The following is a 17031-nucleotide window of genomic DNA, read 5'->3' on the forward strand; positions in this document are numbered from 1 at the left end:
TGGTCCGAAATCTCCAATGGATAAATTATTTTACCAGAAAACCTTGACATTTTGGAAATTCATTCATTATTTGGGATCTAACAAACAGTACTCAAAACATTCATGACAAGCCAAACATTAGAGTACAGTAAGATTTTTTTCTGACATAGGCCTATATGTTGTTTTAGTCATAAAATGTGTTTGTTTGTTTGTTTGTTTGTTTTTTTAAATATAATTTTAGAGACTCATGGATCAGTCAAAGGGAGCCAAGAATCCTGAATTACAACACAGAGGGGCAGAGGCTTACCAGAGGATAATTAGCATTAACATTTAAAACATTCAACAGACTGCTGTCATTGGTGCCATTGGTCGGGCAACTCCTGCTTCCTTCTGGTGTCTTCCTGCTTTAAATAAAGTAACATTAAGGCTGTAATACTCCTCCCACGTGTTACTCAGACGGTGGAGTCACTTTCTGACTGGAAGCCTTGAGCAATTCATGTCTGGTGAGGTTGCGCTTATTAGATTTATTTATAGGTTTGTTTATCAATTTATAGGACAGTGAAGTGGCCAGTTTGTTACCTCTTTCAGAACTTCATATACTATCCTTGGGACTCTAGAAATTTGGTGTGACTGAACTGAGAGAGGTCTCTTTCACTAAGGCTGCACGTACTGCTTATCTGCATGTTTCTGGGATTGTGAGTTTGCCATTTGGAATCTGTTCCAGAAAGTCTTCTCTTGTGGACACTTTAGGGTATGCATACTCAAAGGGGCAACTTTTCTGGACACAGTGCAAGTAATTTAAATGTAGCTAGCCATGGAGGCTAGTTTTGTAGCTCCATATGATGTATCACCTGAGGTCCTGACCTAAGCAGGTTTGCAGGATGTTCCGAAGACTAAGCCTCTTCCCCAGCTGCAAGATTCCATCAGAACCAGAGTCTAAGGACAGCCAGTTCCCGTTTGCCCAGGACCATGTGGTAAAGCACTGGAACTCACAGGGTGATATTTATGTAATTTATGTTGAAGATGAGGTGGAAGCAAAAACTCCAGATCCTCAGCCTCACCTGCCCTCGCCCCAGAGAAATAGTATCCTCAACATCAACGTTGGAGGTAAGTCATATCAGATCAGCTATAAGATGGCATCAAGGTTCCCCAAGAGCCGCATTGGCCGTCTAGCTGCCTGCACAGATCCTGGAGGGAAGCTGGACCTCTGTGATGACTATGTGGTAAAGGACGATGAATATTTCTTCGACCGGGACCCGAACATTTTCAACAGTGTGTTTAACTTCTACAGGACAGGTGTGTTGTGGATTAGAGATGAATTCTGCCCCAGGAGCTTCCTGGAGGAGATTGGATACTGGGGAGTTAAAATCAGAACAGCACACCCCTGCTGCTGCATGGCCTTTGAAGAACGGTATGATGAACTGGAGGAACAACTCAAGGTCCAGCAGGAACTGGAGGCTGAGCTGGAGACTGAGGATTATGATGAGAATTTTGAAGGGATGGTTTTGGGCAAGACAAGAAGAAAAATCTGGAACTTGATGGAGAACCCCATGTCCTCTATCCCAGCCAAGCTAATGGCTGTGTTCTCTAGCATTTTTGTACTAGCATCCCTAGTGTCCATGAGTCTAGACACAGTAGAAGAGATGGAGTATCTTTCACCCAATGGCAGGTTGAGTGGGAAGACTCACCTAGTACATATAGAGACCATTTGTGTCTTCTTTTTCACAGTGGAATACCTGCTGCGCCTGATCTCAACACCTCACTTGTGTAACTTTGCTAAAAGTGCACTAAATATAGTGGACCTGTTTGCCATTCTGCCGCAGTACATGCAGGCAGCACTGGAGCAGTTTGAGAGTGGCGAAAATGGGAAGCATGCTGCAGATATGAACACAGTGGGCCGTGTGGGTCAGGTGCTGCGAGTTATGAGACTACTCAGGATCTTTCGTATCCTGAAGCTAGCAAGACACTCCACAGGACTCAGAGCCTTTGGCTTCACTCTGAGACAGTGCTACCAACAGGTCGGATGTCTGCTCCTCTTCATTGCCTTGGGCATCTTTATATTCTCTGCAATGGTTTACTCTGTGGAACATGATGTGCCCAACACCAACTTCACTAGCATTCCTCATGCCTGGTGGTGGGCAGCAGTAAGTACATTTCAATTGAATACATCTGAAAGATAAAAGTTTAAGCCCTAACCTTGATTGATGTCAACCATCAACAGTATATTTGGTGCCTGAATGTTACTGTGGCTGGAAATACTGCAGGCTTACACCCAATCAATTCCTATGGTGTTCACTGCATGGTAATATATAATAGTACAGTGAGAATTCAGGTTTCAAGTTATGTAAAATGGGTCAAAGTTTGTAAGAAAGCACATGAGCAAAATGTATTTATCCCTATCTAAACTACTGAGGTGTAAACTTTCATTGTTTGTAAGCTACATTAACCTAAAACTAAATATGCACAATCCAGACTATAAACATATCCTAGCGGGAGGTGAAAACTGGATAAATCCAAGTTTGTTTGTTTTTTTACCGACAGGATAAACATAGACAGGTTTTGTGATGGAAATGTCTGGCTCTAAATAGAGGGCCTTGATTATCTGGATCAGGTGTATTTAAATAGGTTGAGGCACAGTTGCCGTGCTTGACCTGTTCATTCTGTAGGTGTGCCATTCTGTTAAGTAAACACAGTGTTGGAGGAACAAAATGTTGCAGTGCAGGGTTTAGGCTGTCTAGAAAAGTGAGAAAAATGTACAAGCTTCAGATTACAAAATCAGGGACCTGTAACAGCTTCGTAAGACATGGTGTCTCACCAAACCTGCTCCTAACAGATAAGCAGCACTGTCAAGCTGTCAAGAAGCCTGCACTGAGAAAAGAAATTATACACCAAAAAAAAAAAACAAGTTAAAAATGTTAACGTTTATCAGAACAAAGGGCAGACCGCGCCAGAGCCCAACATCAAGGAATAGGTTTGGGTTTACCTCAGTAAATACAAAAAATTCTAAGACTAAACCTCAGAGGTATGGTTGCAAAATGATTTGGGAAACTTAAAGGTAGCAAGTGGACACAGTAAAAACTGAAAAGCCAGATTTATATTTAGTTTCTACTTTTTAGTTTACATTTTCTTTCTGCTAAATCCGTATCTTGAAGCTGAAATTGGAAGAACTTGACATAAATTTCTTAATGGCCATTTTGACTCATTATCCAGATATTAGAGCAGATTAGATATTTCATCACTGAAGCACAAGGACCAGGTCAGTTCAGTTCAGTTGACAGCTAATTGATTTTAATCCACTTTGTCCACTCTAGATGAAGTGGTGAAGACTTAGGAGGAGGACGAGGTTAAAAGAGGATTGAGACTATTGAGGCGAACGTTATGTGTGAGAGTATAAACAAGAACAGAATATCTATACACTTTCTTGAATAATGGATGTTTCAAATGTGTTAAAATGACAATTCATCTGAGATTTTAAACTAAACAATGTATGGGTTTCATTCACTGTTTGAATTACTACTAACACGTCACAGTTATTTGTGCTACTTTGAGGTTAAACTGAGGCGAGACATCTATGATTGTGCAATGTGGATAAATACATTAATCTGGTCTGATCTAAACTCATCTACAAAGAACCACATTATGAAACACACTGTGGTTGGTCTCAGGGTTGAGCTTGTTGAGTTGGTTTTCTCCAGGCTTCTGATTTCAGTCTGATTCTTCAGGCAGTTAGTCTATAATTGAGGGGTAAATATTTGTAAATATTCATTATAGAACTGTGTCAAATAAAATAACACAATATGAATCCTGGAGAAATCATGGGGCATAGGAAATGAAAGCAATATTAATATCTGTAATTAATATAAAATATGGTACAATTATGTTCCCTATCTAAAAGTACTGAATATGTACTACCGAGGGTACCACCATAGTGGAAGCTAAAGGAACCACCACAGGGACAGTTTTTCTGAGAGTGAGATTACATTTAAAATAGCGTTACATAAATTGTGTACCATTATACATCATTGACACAAGGTTTCAATGGGAACTCAATTGTGAGTGTAATGAATAGAAGTATAAAATAGGTTTGTCTAATGTAGCTACCAACTGTATATTATTAGTGAGAACTCTTTTCCATTGCTGAATTAAACATATTGGTGAAAATTGAGAAACATTAAATAAAGATTTTTTTTGTAGGTCCAGAGTCTCCAGTTTAGCCTCCACAGAGCAGGTCCCCTGCTTGACCATGTTTAAAACAGACTTTGTACAGGGTCTCTGATACATCCAGGCCACTAAGTGTCAGTATAATTGCTGTTTCATAATGTGAAGAATAATCATTTGAGAAAATGACTGATTGCTCCACCGTGTAAGGCTCCAAACATGCAAACTGACTGTGTGTGTGTGTGTGTTTCAAACTTTGCTCACAATTGTCTAACCACTGATGTGTGAGTAAATGTATTTGACACTTCTGTGTTCCTGCAGGTGAGTATATCTACAGTGGGCTATGGGGACATGTACCCTGAGACTCTCCTTGGCCGAATATTTGCCTTTGGCTGCATCTCCTTTGGCATCATCCTCAATGGCCTGCCCATTTCTGTTCTCTTCAACAAGTTTTCAGACTATTATAGTAAGCTGAAAGCTCACGAAGGCTCATCTGGGCTTGGCTTCCAGAGAAATCTCCACCTGAAAAGGAGAGCTAAGAGACGACTGGCTGAGGTCTGCTGTGTGGATGGGTCATAATCTGCATAAAGAATAATGTTACAAACTCATACTAACAGTAAACACTTCAGGTTGAAGTCAAAACTACTCTGCAGGCTCCACCCACAAATGTGTCCTTCCATAGCTACTGTTCTTAGTTTAGAAAAGCTTTACTAAAAATACTGGTAAAAAATCCCATTCAGAGAAATATGAAGCTCAGTTTTGACACCAGATCAGCATTAACCAGGAACCCACTTGAAATTTATTAACCATATTTTGAAAGCACATTCAATGTAGTGAATGATGGGAAACATACCTGAGCTGGCATTTTTTAAACCATTCTCTTTTGTATTGCTACTTAAAATATTATATATGCCATACTTCATCCTAATACACTCAGTGTCCTATGTACAGTGGTACTTAACATTAAAAATGGTTCTTTTTCTTAAATTTGCCTGTCTTTCTTTGCCCTTTAATATTGTGAGTGTTGTCCCTTTAAGAAGCTTGTAAATCTGATTTGAGTGGACTGGGGCTTTACCTGAGTGTCTGAATGATGCATATTTAGGGGTTGAATGGAACCGAGTGAGAGAACAGATTTTAAATTACATTAAATTACATTTTAAGCGCCTGCCAACTGACAAAGTGTGAAACATAACAACCCACAAAGAATTTTTGATCTGCCTAAACCTGAAAACCTGGGATAAATTGAGCCATTCGTTCATTATAAGCAGGCATTCAGATTTCAATCTCAGTTCTCCAATCACAGAGCTGGACCCATGTTTGTGTAAGAGCACACTAACAATGAGCACGACTGCAGATAAATGTGTTCTGACAAAATATGGTGAACAAAAAAGGAAAAGAAATAGAGCAAAACAAAAAAGGAAAAGAAATAGAGCAAAACAAAAAGGAAACTAAAAGCAGTTTTTCACTTTCTCATACCTCACTCCTCGTACTTGAACGTAAACACGACATGTTCTTAAAATGCTCTGGTACCAGCAGTTCTGACCAGGGCTGTTAACGAAGGATAAGAAGTGTTGTATTTTTTTTTTATCCCTGTGGTCTGTGGTATATTGACCAAAGCATGACACAGACCTTTCATTAACACATCCCCTTTAAATATTAGCCATCACTTATTAGCCTTATGCTGAACATGGACAGCTGCATCTGAGCAAGGCAGATGAAAACCTGGGGAGCTGATCTGAGAAAGTTCAGTGTAGCATCACATCCTGCTCCTCCTTCTCCCGTGCCAGACATGGAGAGCCATGGGACCCTGGTTTCGACTGCAGACAGTGAGCACTGGAGAGATGCTTAAAAGTAACGTAAGAGACTGAAACAAGTTCTACAGAATGTGCTTTAAAGAGGTATTTACAATTAAAATTGCAGTTCCCATGTTTAACATGATGGCTGGTAAAAACCTCAGTATGTTGTCATGAATTTAGGCATGGCCCACTGATTTAGGTCCATGGCGTTTTTAGGGTCTTGGACAGAAAAAAAAAACAATGTTTAAGTAGTTTATTATAATAACACAGTTTTGTTATCTAAGAAAAACACTATCATTAGAATCCATAATTAAACCTCTGTGTAAATATGATTACTTTTTAACACCGCTGTGTTTATTACATCTTTCGGGGTCGTAATGTATCTGTCCTTTAATACTGAAGGTAGAAGACGTTTAAAATGTCTGTTTATTAAACCCTCCGGAGCTGTAGGTGGCGCGGTGTGTTCTGCTCTCTGTGGCCGAGGCGCTGTGTGTCTGCGGCGGTTCTGTTTGACCTTCTGCGCGCTGTGGAGTTAAAGCGGATAAAATGGTTCCTCCGGTGCAGGTTTCTCCTCTTATCAAGGTGCTTGTCCTTCTGTGTCTGTCTCTGATTATATCAGAGTATTTGTAGGGAACTGAGTTATTCTGATAAACACTTTTCTTTCCAGTTGTCTTCTCAGTGATAGCTAGATGCTAACGGCTAAAGCTAACTACTGAAATAATTTTTTAAAGTAAATCACAGTCACATTAGACATTAGTTCATCTCCACATTTATTAGGTCATTAATAAACTCTGTCAAGAGATTTACACTGGGAATTTACACAGATTTTAAAAGAAAAGGTCGTAAAACTCTACTAGTTGAAACAGCTTATTAAAGTTCCTACATGAAAAAATAAACTAATTGGATGTCCTTTATTATATAAAGGAAATTGGACTAGTTTGTTTTAATTACGTTTTTAGTTTTTGGCTAAAATTAAGAGAAGGTTAATCAGATAAGTTAAGGTCACGGTCCTCTTTCCTGTAATCTAATTTTACAGTCAATGAAGGAAAGAGTATAAAGATGAATAAAAGTTATTTTTCTATAAGTATTTAGGCTGTAGCTTATGGTTTAAGTGTAATTATGTATGAAGGCTTGTTTTTCAGCGAATAATTGAAGCATTCTTATCTTTACAGACTGCCAGATATTCTGCACTGATCGTAGGGATCATCTATGGCAAAAAGAGATATGGTGAATTTCTGATAAAATTCTACCATTTCATTGTTTTGAGAAAGATTTAAATTTTAAATGAAAAATATAAATGAATGTTATTTAAAAACTATAGTAATTAGTTAATATTTTTTGTTTATTATTCTTTTATTTCTCAGTATTACTATGTAACTGTAAAAGAACCTGCTCAGTAAATTATTATTATTATTATAAAGTTTATTATTACACTTACAGCTGTGAAAATATTTCAGGGTGAAAGATTCAAATATTTATTGATGCTGCTTAATCTTTTTACGAGTTTTTTTAAAAGGTTTTTTCCTTCTGTAAATTTGCTCTTTTGGGAGGTTTTTTTTTTTTTAAATTGAACATAGACAGTATTTTGGTATTTTATGTCATATAGTCATTTATTGGTTATGTCTGAGATTGCTTTGTGAATAAAAAAAAAAAAAAATCATATTATTTTACAGATTACCTGAAACCTATCGCTGAGGAGGAGAAGAGGATTGAGGAGGAGGAGAGGAAAGTGAGGGAGGAAAAAGAACGAATTGCAAAGCAGCTGGCAGAGGGTGAGAGATTGTTAACCACTGAAATTGTATTTGTTTTGCATCAGGGTCTTATTCCACTGTAGATTTAGATTTGGATCAAACCTCAACCTGTTTAAACCGTCAAATCTCTCCTTGTGGCAGTCCGTATTATTTGAGGTTATCGTCCAACACCTAGTTTTAGCGTTTAATAAATTAGTTAAAATCATTGCGTGCTTTTGATTTAATAAATTCATGCAGTCAAGGAGAATCTGAACAAAACATTGTTCTTCAAACTCACTCACACCTACTACTTTATAGAAAAAATTTGGTTTGTATTATTATTATTTTTTTGTATTTACTGTAATTATGACTTTATACAAGCACCATGCTTACTGGTGCCTAAGACTTGTGCACAGTACTGTATAGTTTTAAATGCACATGGGTAGAAACATTAAGTAGCAAGACATTGTGCTTAAATTTGTTTAGTTACATTTACATATATTATAATTTTTAGCTCTGAGTATGTAATAAAGCACATTTCTTAAGTCTTGGGTTACTTTAGATTTGATTTTAGGTCAAATTAATGCCTAAAAATATCCTATGCAGATTTGTTAAATGTAATTTAAGTATGATCTGATATAAAATGGGTATGTAACTGTCTTCCTCAATTGAACTCTTGTTTCTCTCTGTTTTCAGCGAGCGAGGATACCATCCTGAAGTGAGCTGTGTACAGATTCTGTAATGGACCCGTTATGGGGGTCTCTCTAATCTCTGGGAGGTTTCTGCCAATTTCATTAATCCTCTGCCTTCCCTGCACCACCAGCAGCACTGGACAAACCACATTTCACTGGAACTCAGTTCAGTGATGGAAAATGGCCAGTTTTTGTAGCATTTATCCATTCTAAGTCATCTAATGGAAAAGAGGTTATCTCTCAGTTCAGTCCAATTACTGTGTATACGTTGTAATACCTACAAAGACAATAAAACTGAACTTATCTAAAATGGCCATTTTCTGTAGAATGTATCAGTTCCTGAATTGAAATGAACAAGCCATTCAGTTTTTCAACTACACTCATTCCAAATCTCACTCCTGATGATTACCCTCACACAAGACTCTCTGTAGTCATTCCCAGTGTAGATCAGACATTTGAACATTTAAGACATTTGAGAACCACTAGTATCCACAAGTAAATTCTGCCCAAAAATGAAGGTAAATAATTCTTGTCCAGCAGATACCAGTTCACTGTTTGTTCACTTATCCAAACCTGAGGTGTTGAGTACTGGCACTGTTTGTTTGACAAAGTATTTATAAATAAATGTTCATACTCTTGAGTTTTAGTTATGTTTTATTGAAACTGAATTAAATTACGTTTGTTTGTTAGATCCCAGAACCTCTTTGTATATGTGTGGGGGTGTGCTGAACATTTTAAAAATCCTCCTTGCCCTGTACCTTGCCTTGTATGGAGGGGTGTCAGCAGGGCTCTGAGTATTTCTCCATTAAAGAATATTCTCCTACTCTGTTCCAGTAATCCACTGCCCTTACTCTGTAGTATCCACACACCTCTCCATTCTCTAAAGAAAACGAACAGAACAGGTCAATACTTCACACTGCAGGACAAACTCGATTGTTTCTTTATGGTAGCAGTGTGTCATCCCCCTCCTCACAAGTGATTTTTTTAAAAATAATTTTTCTACAAATTAGAATCTGAGGAGAGATGAAAAATAAAAACTGCTTTGCTATATCTGAATGAACCCCATGCTGCATAGAGCTCGCTCCCAACAATGGGTTGGCCATTTTAGCATGGGTAAATTAATAATAATAGAGAATCTCTGACACATAGACCACAAGATAATAGCTGCTTCATATATTTGCTAAAATTATATGTATAATTTGTTTCAAAACACTAATGCAAATGCATGTGTATAATTATTTTTACCTGGTGAAAAGGTGTATGAAGTGAAAACGGTGTCTCTTAAGTTGATCCTGTGAAAGCTGGTTTCATCTTTAGAAAACTCCACTTCATATGTCTTTATACACCTAAGAATAAAATCACATTCAATCATTCAATATATTTTTGTATGTGTGTGTGTGTATATATATATATATATATATATATATATATATACACACACACACACACACACACACATAAAACCGGTCAGCCATAATATTATGACCACTTCCTTGTTTTTACACTCATGCTCCATTCTCTAACCAGACAGAGGCATGCTGAATTTCTATAATAACAAACTGTCATCCATCTTTCACTCTGTTTACTTTATTTCCTCCCTTTTTCCCATTCTTCAGGAATGATTTGGGTGGTGTATCATCCTCAGCACTGCACTGACACTGACATTGCCTTGGTGTGTTAGTGTGTACTGTGCTAGTATGAGTGGATCAGACACAACAGTGTTGCTCGAATTTTTAAACGCTGTTCACTCTGTCCTACCTCTGTCCACTTTGTAGTAAAGTCAGAGACACAAGCTTATCTGTTGCTCCAAACATTGTGTGTGTCATCTTGTAGTCCTTCAACAGTGGACACAGGAAGATGCTAGTTGGGTATTTTTGGTTGTTGGACTATTCTTAGACCAGTGGTGAGAATGAGGGCTTTGAAAACTCGAGCAGCACTGCTGTGTGATCCACTCGTTTCAGTGCAACGCACACTTAACACAACTCCACCACATCTGTGTTACTGCAGCTCTGAAAATGATCCACCATCCAAATCATACCTGCTCTGTGTGGTTCTTGGGGTGTCCTGACCACTAAATAACAGGGTGAAAGGCAAACGACAGGACAGGCACAGCAAGAGATGGACTCTTTATTGTAGGTTATTGTAGGATTTTATATATATATATATATATATACATATATATATATATATATATATAGAGAGAGAGAGAGAGAGAGAGAGTTCTTACTTTGTGCCGATGCAGTGATCCTTCCATAGAACAAGGACCTGCCCTTTGGTGATGGAGATGAAACGGAGGCCATTCACCTACACACACACATTTAAATTTAGTGGGTTTTTTAATTTTTTTAATTCCATTGGATTTAAAAAAACTTTAACTACTAACTTTTGATGGCTACTAAAACATGTGTCTGTATTATAATACATCACTATAATGTTTGCTTCTACAATTTTGACCTTTACATATGGGTGTGTGTGTGTAAGCTTACCTGGCCAGGTGAAAGTGTAGCTCGAGCACACAGATGGATGAGGAAGATGGAGGGAATGGGGAGTTTTACTTTTAGAGTTAAAACACTCTGAGCTGGAAATGGTAGAGGACCTTCCCTTTGTGCATCCTGAACACAAAACACTCCGTAAATCATAGGTGGATTAGTGTAATGTTTAAATGAGGATTACTGCTCTTCCACAGACTGCTAGTGTTGGGTCACATTTTTTTAATCCTTTGAATTTATTTGTTACCAATAAGGCAATATACAAACAACAAAATGAAATGTAAACAGAATAATTCCAAAAAATATTTGTCTGATATGGTGAGGGATGGGGAATATGATACAATATGAAAACACAATAAATAAACCTTGATCAAAAAAAAAAAAGATATTCACTATGTTCTCTGTGAACGCATCACTTAGGGCAATATCAGAATGAACAAAAAGAAGATTAGCATTAGTGGCACCCCACCCAAACAAAACAAACAAAATATTTTTAATTTGATGCATGAAAATTATTTTTAGGAACAAGCACTTTTTATAAATTATTTTAATATTTGATTTATTTGCGTTTGTATGTGAGGCTGAGTTTGAATTACCTCTTGGCTCCTAAGCTGTGTAAACTGCTGTAATGTTGGGTAATCTGGGCTGCCCATCTGCCTCCACAGTTCATACGGATTACTCACATTATTGTCCATATAGTGGGTTACATACATCAGATCTACAGAACAAAGAAGGTGATGTTTATATATATATATATATACACACATTTTTAAAAGAGAATGCAGTGATACTGCTCCACAGCCCAATGCTAGGGGGCTTTATATGCTAGCCGACTTTACTATGATAAGATATATCCAGATGTCCAACTGACAGTAGTTTCTATTAAATATTTTAAAATGGACAGTACTTATAAGGAATATTTGAACTATTTACAAGAAGACTATTTCTGTACTATAGTCACAATTTTGTTAAAGTTGAACAATTTATTTTTTAAATGGTTGACCCATGTTAGTGACTGAGGTATGTGTATGTGTGTGCATGTGTTTGTATATATACTGACAGACCAGCGTGTGTTAGTAATTTATCTGTGTTGAGTGTGTGTGTTGTTACCGACTGGAGAGTGTTTAGTTACTGACCAGGGTGTTTAGGAACTCCAGTGATGTGCAGGGTAATGATGTCTGAGTAGTTGGAGGTGAGGTTGTCTCTGCTGTTATAAATCAGAATGGTGTTCTGCCAGCTGTCCGCTGTGTGTGAACTCTGGGGGAAATGGACACTGGACAAAATACCCACAGTATTGTTCACATGAGAACCTCCAAACACCTGAGTCTCCACCTGCTTTTCACCTGCATGCACACACACACACACACACAACATGCTTTTATAGATACTAATTGTATAAACACTATATATACTATTGATCTGGATGTGTAAGAATCTCTGCAAAAAAAACATTTTTTAATCAAAGTGGAACTTAGTTGAGTCAAATGTGTATCATTTTCCAGTTCACATTGACTAACTTGTCTAAATCAAGCACTGTCCACACAATTGAGCTATAAAACAGTAATAGCAGCAACCTGAAGCCTAAATTATTGTCTATAATGAACTCCTGAAGACCAATTAACCAGAAGAAGCGTGACTGATTATACCTGGATACCACAGAATGAACAAAACTGACACTTTCCAACTTTATTTTATGGAAAGTATAACCAAAATACTAATTATGAATGAAAAAAATATACATTTTAAAGAGTAGGATAGAAGCTTTGATTTGTTGCTTATATTTTGGGTCCACACTCAATTTTTACTAATACTCAACTTCTAATGATTAGAGTGAAAGTGGTGTACCTAACAAGGAAAGCAGGCCCATCACTGTTAGGACGGGTTTGCGCAGAAGCTGGACATAAGGTGGGTGTGTGTTGTTGATCTGGAAGCGGGCAGTTAGTGTGCGCTGGGTAAACTGGTGCGGGTAGTAACTAATGAAGGCATTGTCATTGCTAAGCAGGGTGTAATTAATTGTGTTGTTCTCGTTGCCGATGAGCAGGTCCTGATGCTGAGAGATTACCTGCAGGAAACATAAACCATTTAATAAGTTGCCCAAATAAAATACACATAGGGTATTATATAAACAATTGTTCAGAGAGGAACAAATGTACACAGGGTGCTTCTCAATGATTTTACTTCCATTCTGACTGGCCATGTCTGTTTTCCTCCCTCCTCCACATAATGTGTGCGTAAATGTCTGTATGTGTGTGAGTTTGTTTCTCTATGTGTGTATTAGAAAATTGCATCATGAAAATATTTTTCAAACCTTCACTGATCTGCCTGGAAAATATAAATACTCAGGCCCTAGTAAGATAAAAAAGCAGGGGGGGGGGGGGTTGTGGTGTGTGTGTGTGTGTGGTGTGTGTGTGTGTGTGTATGTATTTTCTCACCTTAACCACCATGGCAGCGTAGGTAACCTGTGCCCTCCAGGTGAGTGGTCTGTTCCAGCCGACCAGAGGGTCTGCCTCATCGTTATAAACAGGGAGAGAGAGATAACTAGGAAAAAGCCGCTGGATCTCCAGCATCGTACCTACTTCCTCCTGCAGGATCAGCAATGTGCTGTTTACTCCCTGCAAAACAGACATTATAACATGTCCTATACAATCTGAATCTTTAAATGAACACCAGGCTACTTTACAAAACATCAAATAAATAAAAGCAGAAATCAGCCAAAAAATCAGCCGTCCTCACTAAAGCAACAATCAGTCATTTTCCCAACTTTTCACATTTTAAAATTTTTGCCTAGAAATATGTGATAAATGTATTTAATCATGCCTGAGACCGTGTAGAGGACCTGCACTATGGAATTTACATTGGTTCATTTCAGATGTCAAAGCAATTTGATTTATATCATATGTGGTGCATGTTTAGAGAGATAATGTGCAAATAATAAATAATCACAAACATAAATATTTTAGTTACTCTACAGAGGTAGAAAGGACTGCACAAACAGAACATTTTGGAGCAGTACCTTCTTGTGCAGGGCTATGTAGTCGAGTCTGACCCCTGTCTCAGAGGTGAAGAAGTTTGTTCCATTATAGCAGTGCTGTAGTAAAGCCCAGCAATACGGAGAATGGGGGGGGTCTCTACAGGCATCACCCGGGCCCCCAAACTTTAACTCACTGCTGACTGCTCTCAGACCCTCTGAACATGCATCATAGTAGTTCAGAAAACCTGCAGGAACACACAAAATACACATTCCTTAATAAAAGTCATAATAATGAAATGTATACTTTGTGTATGTGTAATTATAACTCTGTGTTGTGATAAATTAATATATATATATATATATATATATACAATGATTTTACCTTGTATCGTCATGGAGACATTGTCAAAGTCATGATTGTTTGGTTCATTCCATGTCTCAAAGTTCCACTGTGAGACAACACCAAGACCATACTTTTCTAAACTCACACACACACACACACACACACACACACACACACACACACACACACACACAAATTATTTTTAATCAATCACTTCTCACCTCCCAGAATGATGTCAGATTTATCCGTCATCTCAGAATAATTTCCGATATGTCAGTCATCTCCTTCATTATCTAATCTTCAAAATCTCACGATCGTTATCATTATCATCATCTCAAAGTTATCTCAGAGAGTTAAACTCACCTGTGTACCTCTTGGCGATGAGATAAACGAGCCGCCTCCACTCCAGCACTTGACTCTTATTCTCAAAATCATTGAATGCATTATTAACACTTCCCATCAGCTCAAACCCTAAAAAACACACTCAAAATGAACCATCATTAACTGCTATTTACTGCTATTAACTGCTTTCACAAGAAGAAACTATTTGCATACATTTACATTATGTATGTTATATTTCTACTGATTAAATGTTTTAATTTATTAAGTAATACTTAAAATAGATTTATTTTTTTCCTTAATTCCTTAATCAAACAATCAATAATCAAATATTCTTCAGGAGGTAAAGCAAAAACCAGTACAGTGACTCTGACTTTACTGACTCTGTGATTAAATATAATTGGAGCTCAAGAAAGTAGTCACACATTTTAACTAATACATTTACTAAGCGTTGAACACACATGGATGAATATTGTTCACTAAACCACCCAAATTTTTGTTTATATTACTAATGAAATTCCAGGCAACACTGTAAATGCACGAGCAGACAATCAGCTAAAGTCAGTTAGAGAAACTGCAACTAAAGGCAGTTAGAATCTATGTAATTATAGCATTCATTCAAATGCAGTTGACAGAATCCAATTCAGAAATTCAAAACGCAATAAAGTAAAATGTTTTAAACAAGCAAGATATTTAGCTCCTTACAATGATTGAGGCAGACAGACAAGACGAAATATGGTATGGCTTAGGAGTGTCTAAATTACAGTATTACAGTATTCTTGCATCCATGAATATGGGAAATATATAGCAATATTTTTAAGATATTTATAGAATAATTAGTAGGGACAAATCCCCAATCCCCCACGTAATTCAAACCATGAATCAATCAATCAATCTGTTACTTGATGTGCAGGATTCTCACCAGGTTTGAGTCCATTCTGATGAAGCAGGTCAATCAGCTGATCCAGGTAGGTGAAGTTATAGTGGTACTCTCCATTAATAATCCTGTAATAATATAATAAATACAACTTTTCAAAAGTTAAATGTCACTCATTGTCTGTAACATCTTATCCAGTTCAGGGTCACAGTTGGTTCGAATTACTGGGCGCAAGGTGGGAACACTTTGGAGGAGGCTCCAGTCCTTCGCAGGACAACACACACTCATACATTCACACCTATGGTCACTTTGGAGTCGCCAATCCACCTACCAATGTGTGTTTTTGGACTGGGGAGGGTAAACATGCCTGGAGAACACCCACGCAGACATGGGGAGAACACACCACAGAATTCCTCAAAGAGGAAGTTGCCTCCGAGTTGTGTGGTTCATCTTACAGTGATATGATGGACACAAATAGTTGGATTGTTCAGATATAAACTGAAATTGTCTCCTTTCAGTCCGAGCTGAAAGCCTTAAGTGCTGAAAGCTTTATGAGGTCTTGCACGGCTGTTATAGATTCTGCTTTGACTTTGCTGTTTCTTACTGTGCTGATATGAGCTCTAGCATCCAGTGAATCCGAACTTGCTGTAGTCCACTGTGAGGAGTGGAGCCTATCAGAGCCAAGTTCAGCTGCTGGTCTTTGCTCAAGTCATAAATGTGGGCGTCTGTGTGCAGCTCTGGGGGGCTACAGAGGGACAAAAATATATCAAAACATATAATATTCAACCTCACCTCTAGATACATCAAATATCACAATTAAAGAAATGACACTAGATAGTAACACATTCATAAAATTACTCATATACATTCATGCATTAAAACATGAAATGTGATACATGGTATTATTAATATTATTTTAATATTACTCATTTTAATTACAAAGACTGTTCATAGGACAACCATATACTACCATGTAACGAGAAAGTGTATTATCGCATGTGATGGTGTGATGGTAATGTTTTTCAGTTTTTAGTGGTTCAAACTGGATTTATTTAAATTAAAATGCCATTTTTGTGAGGTTTTTCTTTGCGTTCACATAAAATAAGGGTTCTGACCAGAATCCAGTGCTCCTCCAGAAGTGAGAGATGTTTCTGATTTGTTTATCAGCGTTAACTAAAATCTCCAGAGACGAGCTCGGGTTTATTAAACTCAGGATTAGAAGCAGGTTCTGTGTGGAAACGGCGCGGTTTATCTTTATGTTCCACATTTTCTTCATATTTCTGCTAAATTCCTGATATAAAACCCGCCGATAAAGCTGTCTTCTAAGGAATAGAATTTCCAGACATAATACTAGATTGCAGAAAACCAGTAATTAAAATAATACTTTCCCCCTCTGAAAACGTTTTTATTAAGTTTACTGCTGCAGTTCAACTTCTGTTTTCAAAGCTTTGAGGAAGTATTCGTGTGAAAGAGCGCCGCCTGCTGAGCGGAGGCAGGAGCGACCCACTGACACTACAGTGTCCTAAAGCGTTCGTACACCTCTTACAAAGGTTGAGATTAGATCATTTAATATACACTCATTGTGGGCACGCAAAGAGTGTTTAATCTTAACTAGAACAGAAGCATGGGTTTAAGGTCCCCAAGCCAAGTGGTAAGC

The 17031-nt window shown here is 37.6% G+C and overlaps 2 protein-coding genes and 1 long non-coding RNA gene across 3 annotated transcripts; 2 read left to right on the forward strand and 1 right to left on the reverse strand.

Annotated features, from left to right (window-relative positions):
* The first annotated feature begins 860 nt into the window (after nucleotides 1–860).
* Nucleotides 861–5059, forward strand: LOC136677493 (potassium voltage-gated channel subfamily V member 2-like). Its single transcript, XM_066655056.1, has 2 exons — nucleotides 861–2123; nucleotides 4459–5059. The coding sequence occupies exons 1-2, from the start codon at nucleotides 861–863 to the stop codon at nucleotides 4714–4716; spliced, it is 1521 nt and encodes a 506-aa protein (XP_066511153.1). The 3' UTR covers nucleotides 4717–5059.
* Nucleotides 5060–6367: 1308 nt separating this feature from the next.
* On the forward strand, nucleotides 6368–8995 carry LOC136676829 (uncharacterized). Its single transcript, XR_010796323.1, has 4 exons — nucleotides 6368–6515; nucleotides 7106–7160; nucleotides 7607–7705; nucleotides 8360–8995. It is a non-coding gene; the product is annotated as an uncharacterized lncRNA (long non-coding RNA).
* Nucleotides 8996–9097: 102 nt separating this feature from the next.
* LOC136676828 (alpha-L-iduronidase-like) lies at nucleotides 9098–16807 on the reverse strand. Its single transcript, XM_066654076.1, has 14 exons — nucleotides 16490–16807; nucleotides 15979–16119; nucleotides 15420–15502; nucleotides 14522–14629; nucleotides 14198–14293; nucleotides 13858–14060; nucleotides 13277–13456; nucleotides 12690–12906; nucleotides 11981–12187; nucleotides 11441–11562; nucleotides 10842–10967; nucleotides 10583–10659; nucleotides 9601–9701; nucleotides 9098–9235 (listed from the first exon to the last, which is right to left on the reverse strand). The coding sequence occupies exons 1-14, from the start codon at nucleotides 16648–16650 to the stop codon at nucleotides 9135–9137; spliced, it is 1923 nt and encodes a 640-aa protein (XP_066510173.1). The 5' UTR covers nucleotides 16651–16807; the 3' UTR covers nucleotides 9098–9134.
* Nucleotides 16808–17031: the final 224 nt, after the last annotated feature.

The sequence above is a fragment of the Hoplias malabaricus genome, chromosome X2, assembly GCF_029633855.1.
Source record: "Hoplias malabaricus isolate fHopMal1 chromosome X2, fHopMal1.hap1, whole genome shotgun sequence".
NCBI lineage: Eukaryota > Metazoa > Chordata > Actinopteri > Characiformes > Erythrinidae > Hoplias > Hoplias malabaricus.

Bases quoted from the DNA above. Each gene is read 5' to 3' on its own strand.
- LOC136677493 (XM_066655056.1), top strand. From the start codon at position 861: ATGTTCCGAAGACTAAGCCTCTTCCCCAGCTGCAAGATTCCATCAGAA. The intron at 2,124-4,458 runs GTAAGTACATTT...GTGTTCCTGCAG, and splicing joins ATGCCTGGTGGTGGGCAGCA to GTGAGTATATCTACAGTGGG.
- LOC136676828 (XM_066654076.1), bottom strand. From the start codon at position 16,650: ATGAAGAAAATGTGGAACATAAAGATAAACCGCGCCGTTTCCACACAG. The intron at 13,457-13,857 runs GTACTGCTCCAA...TCTGTTTTGCAG, and splicing joins ACATAGCCCTGCACAAGAAG to GGAGTAAACAGCACATTGCT. The intron at 10,660-10,841 runs GTAAGCTTACAC...GTGTGTGTGTAG, and splicing joins CTACACTTTCACCTGGCCAG to GTGAATGGCCTCCGTTTCAT.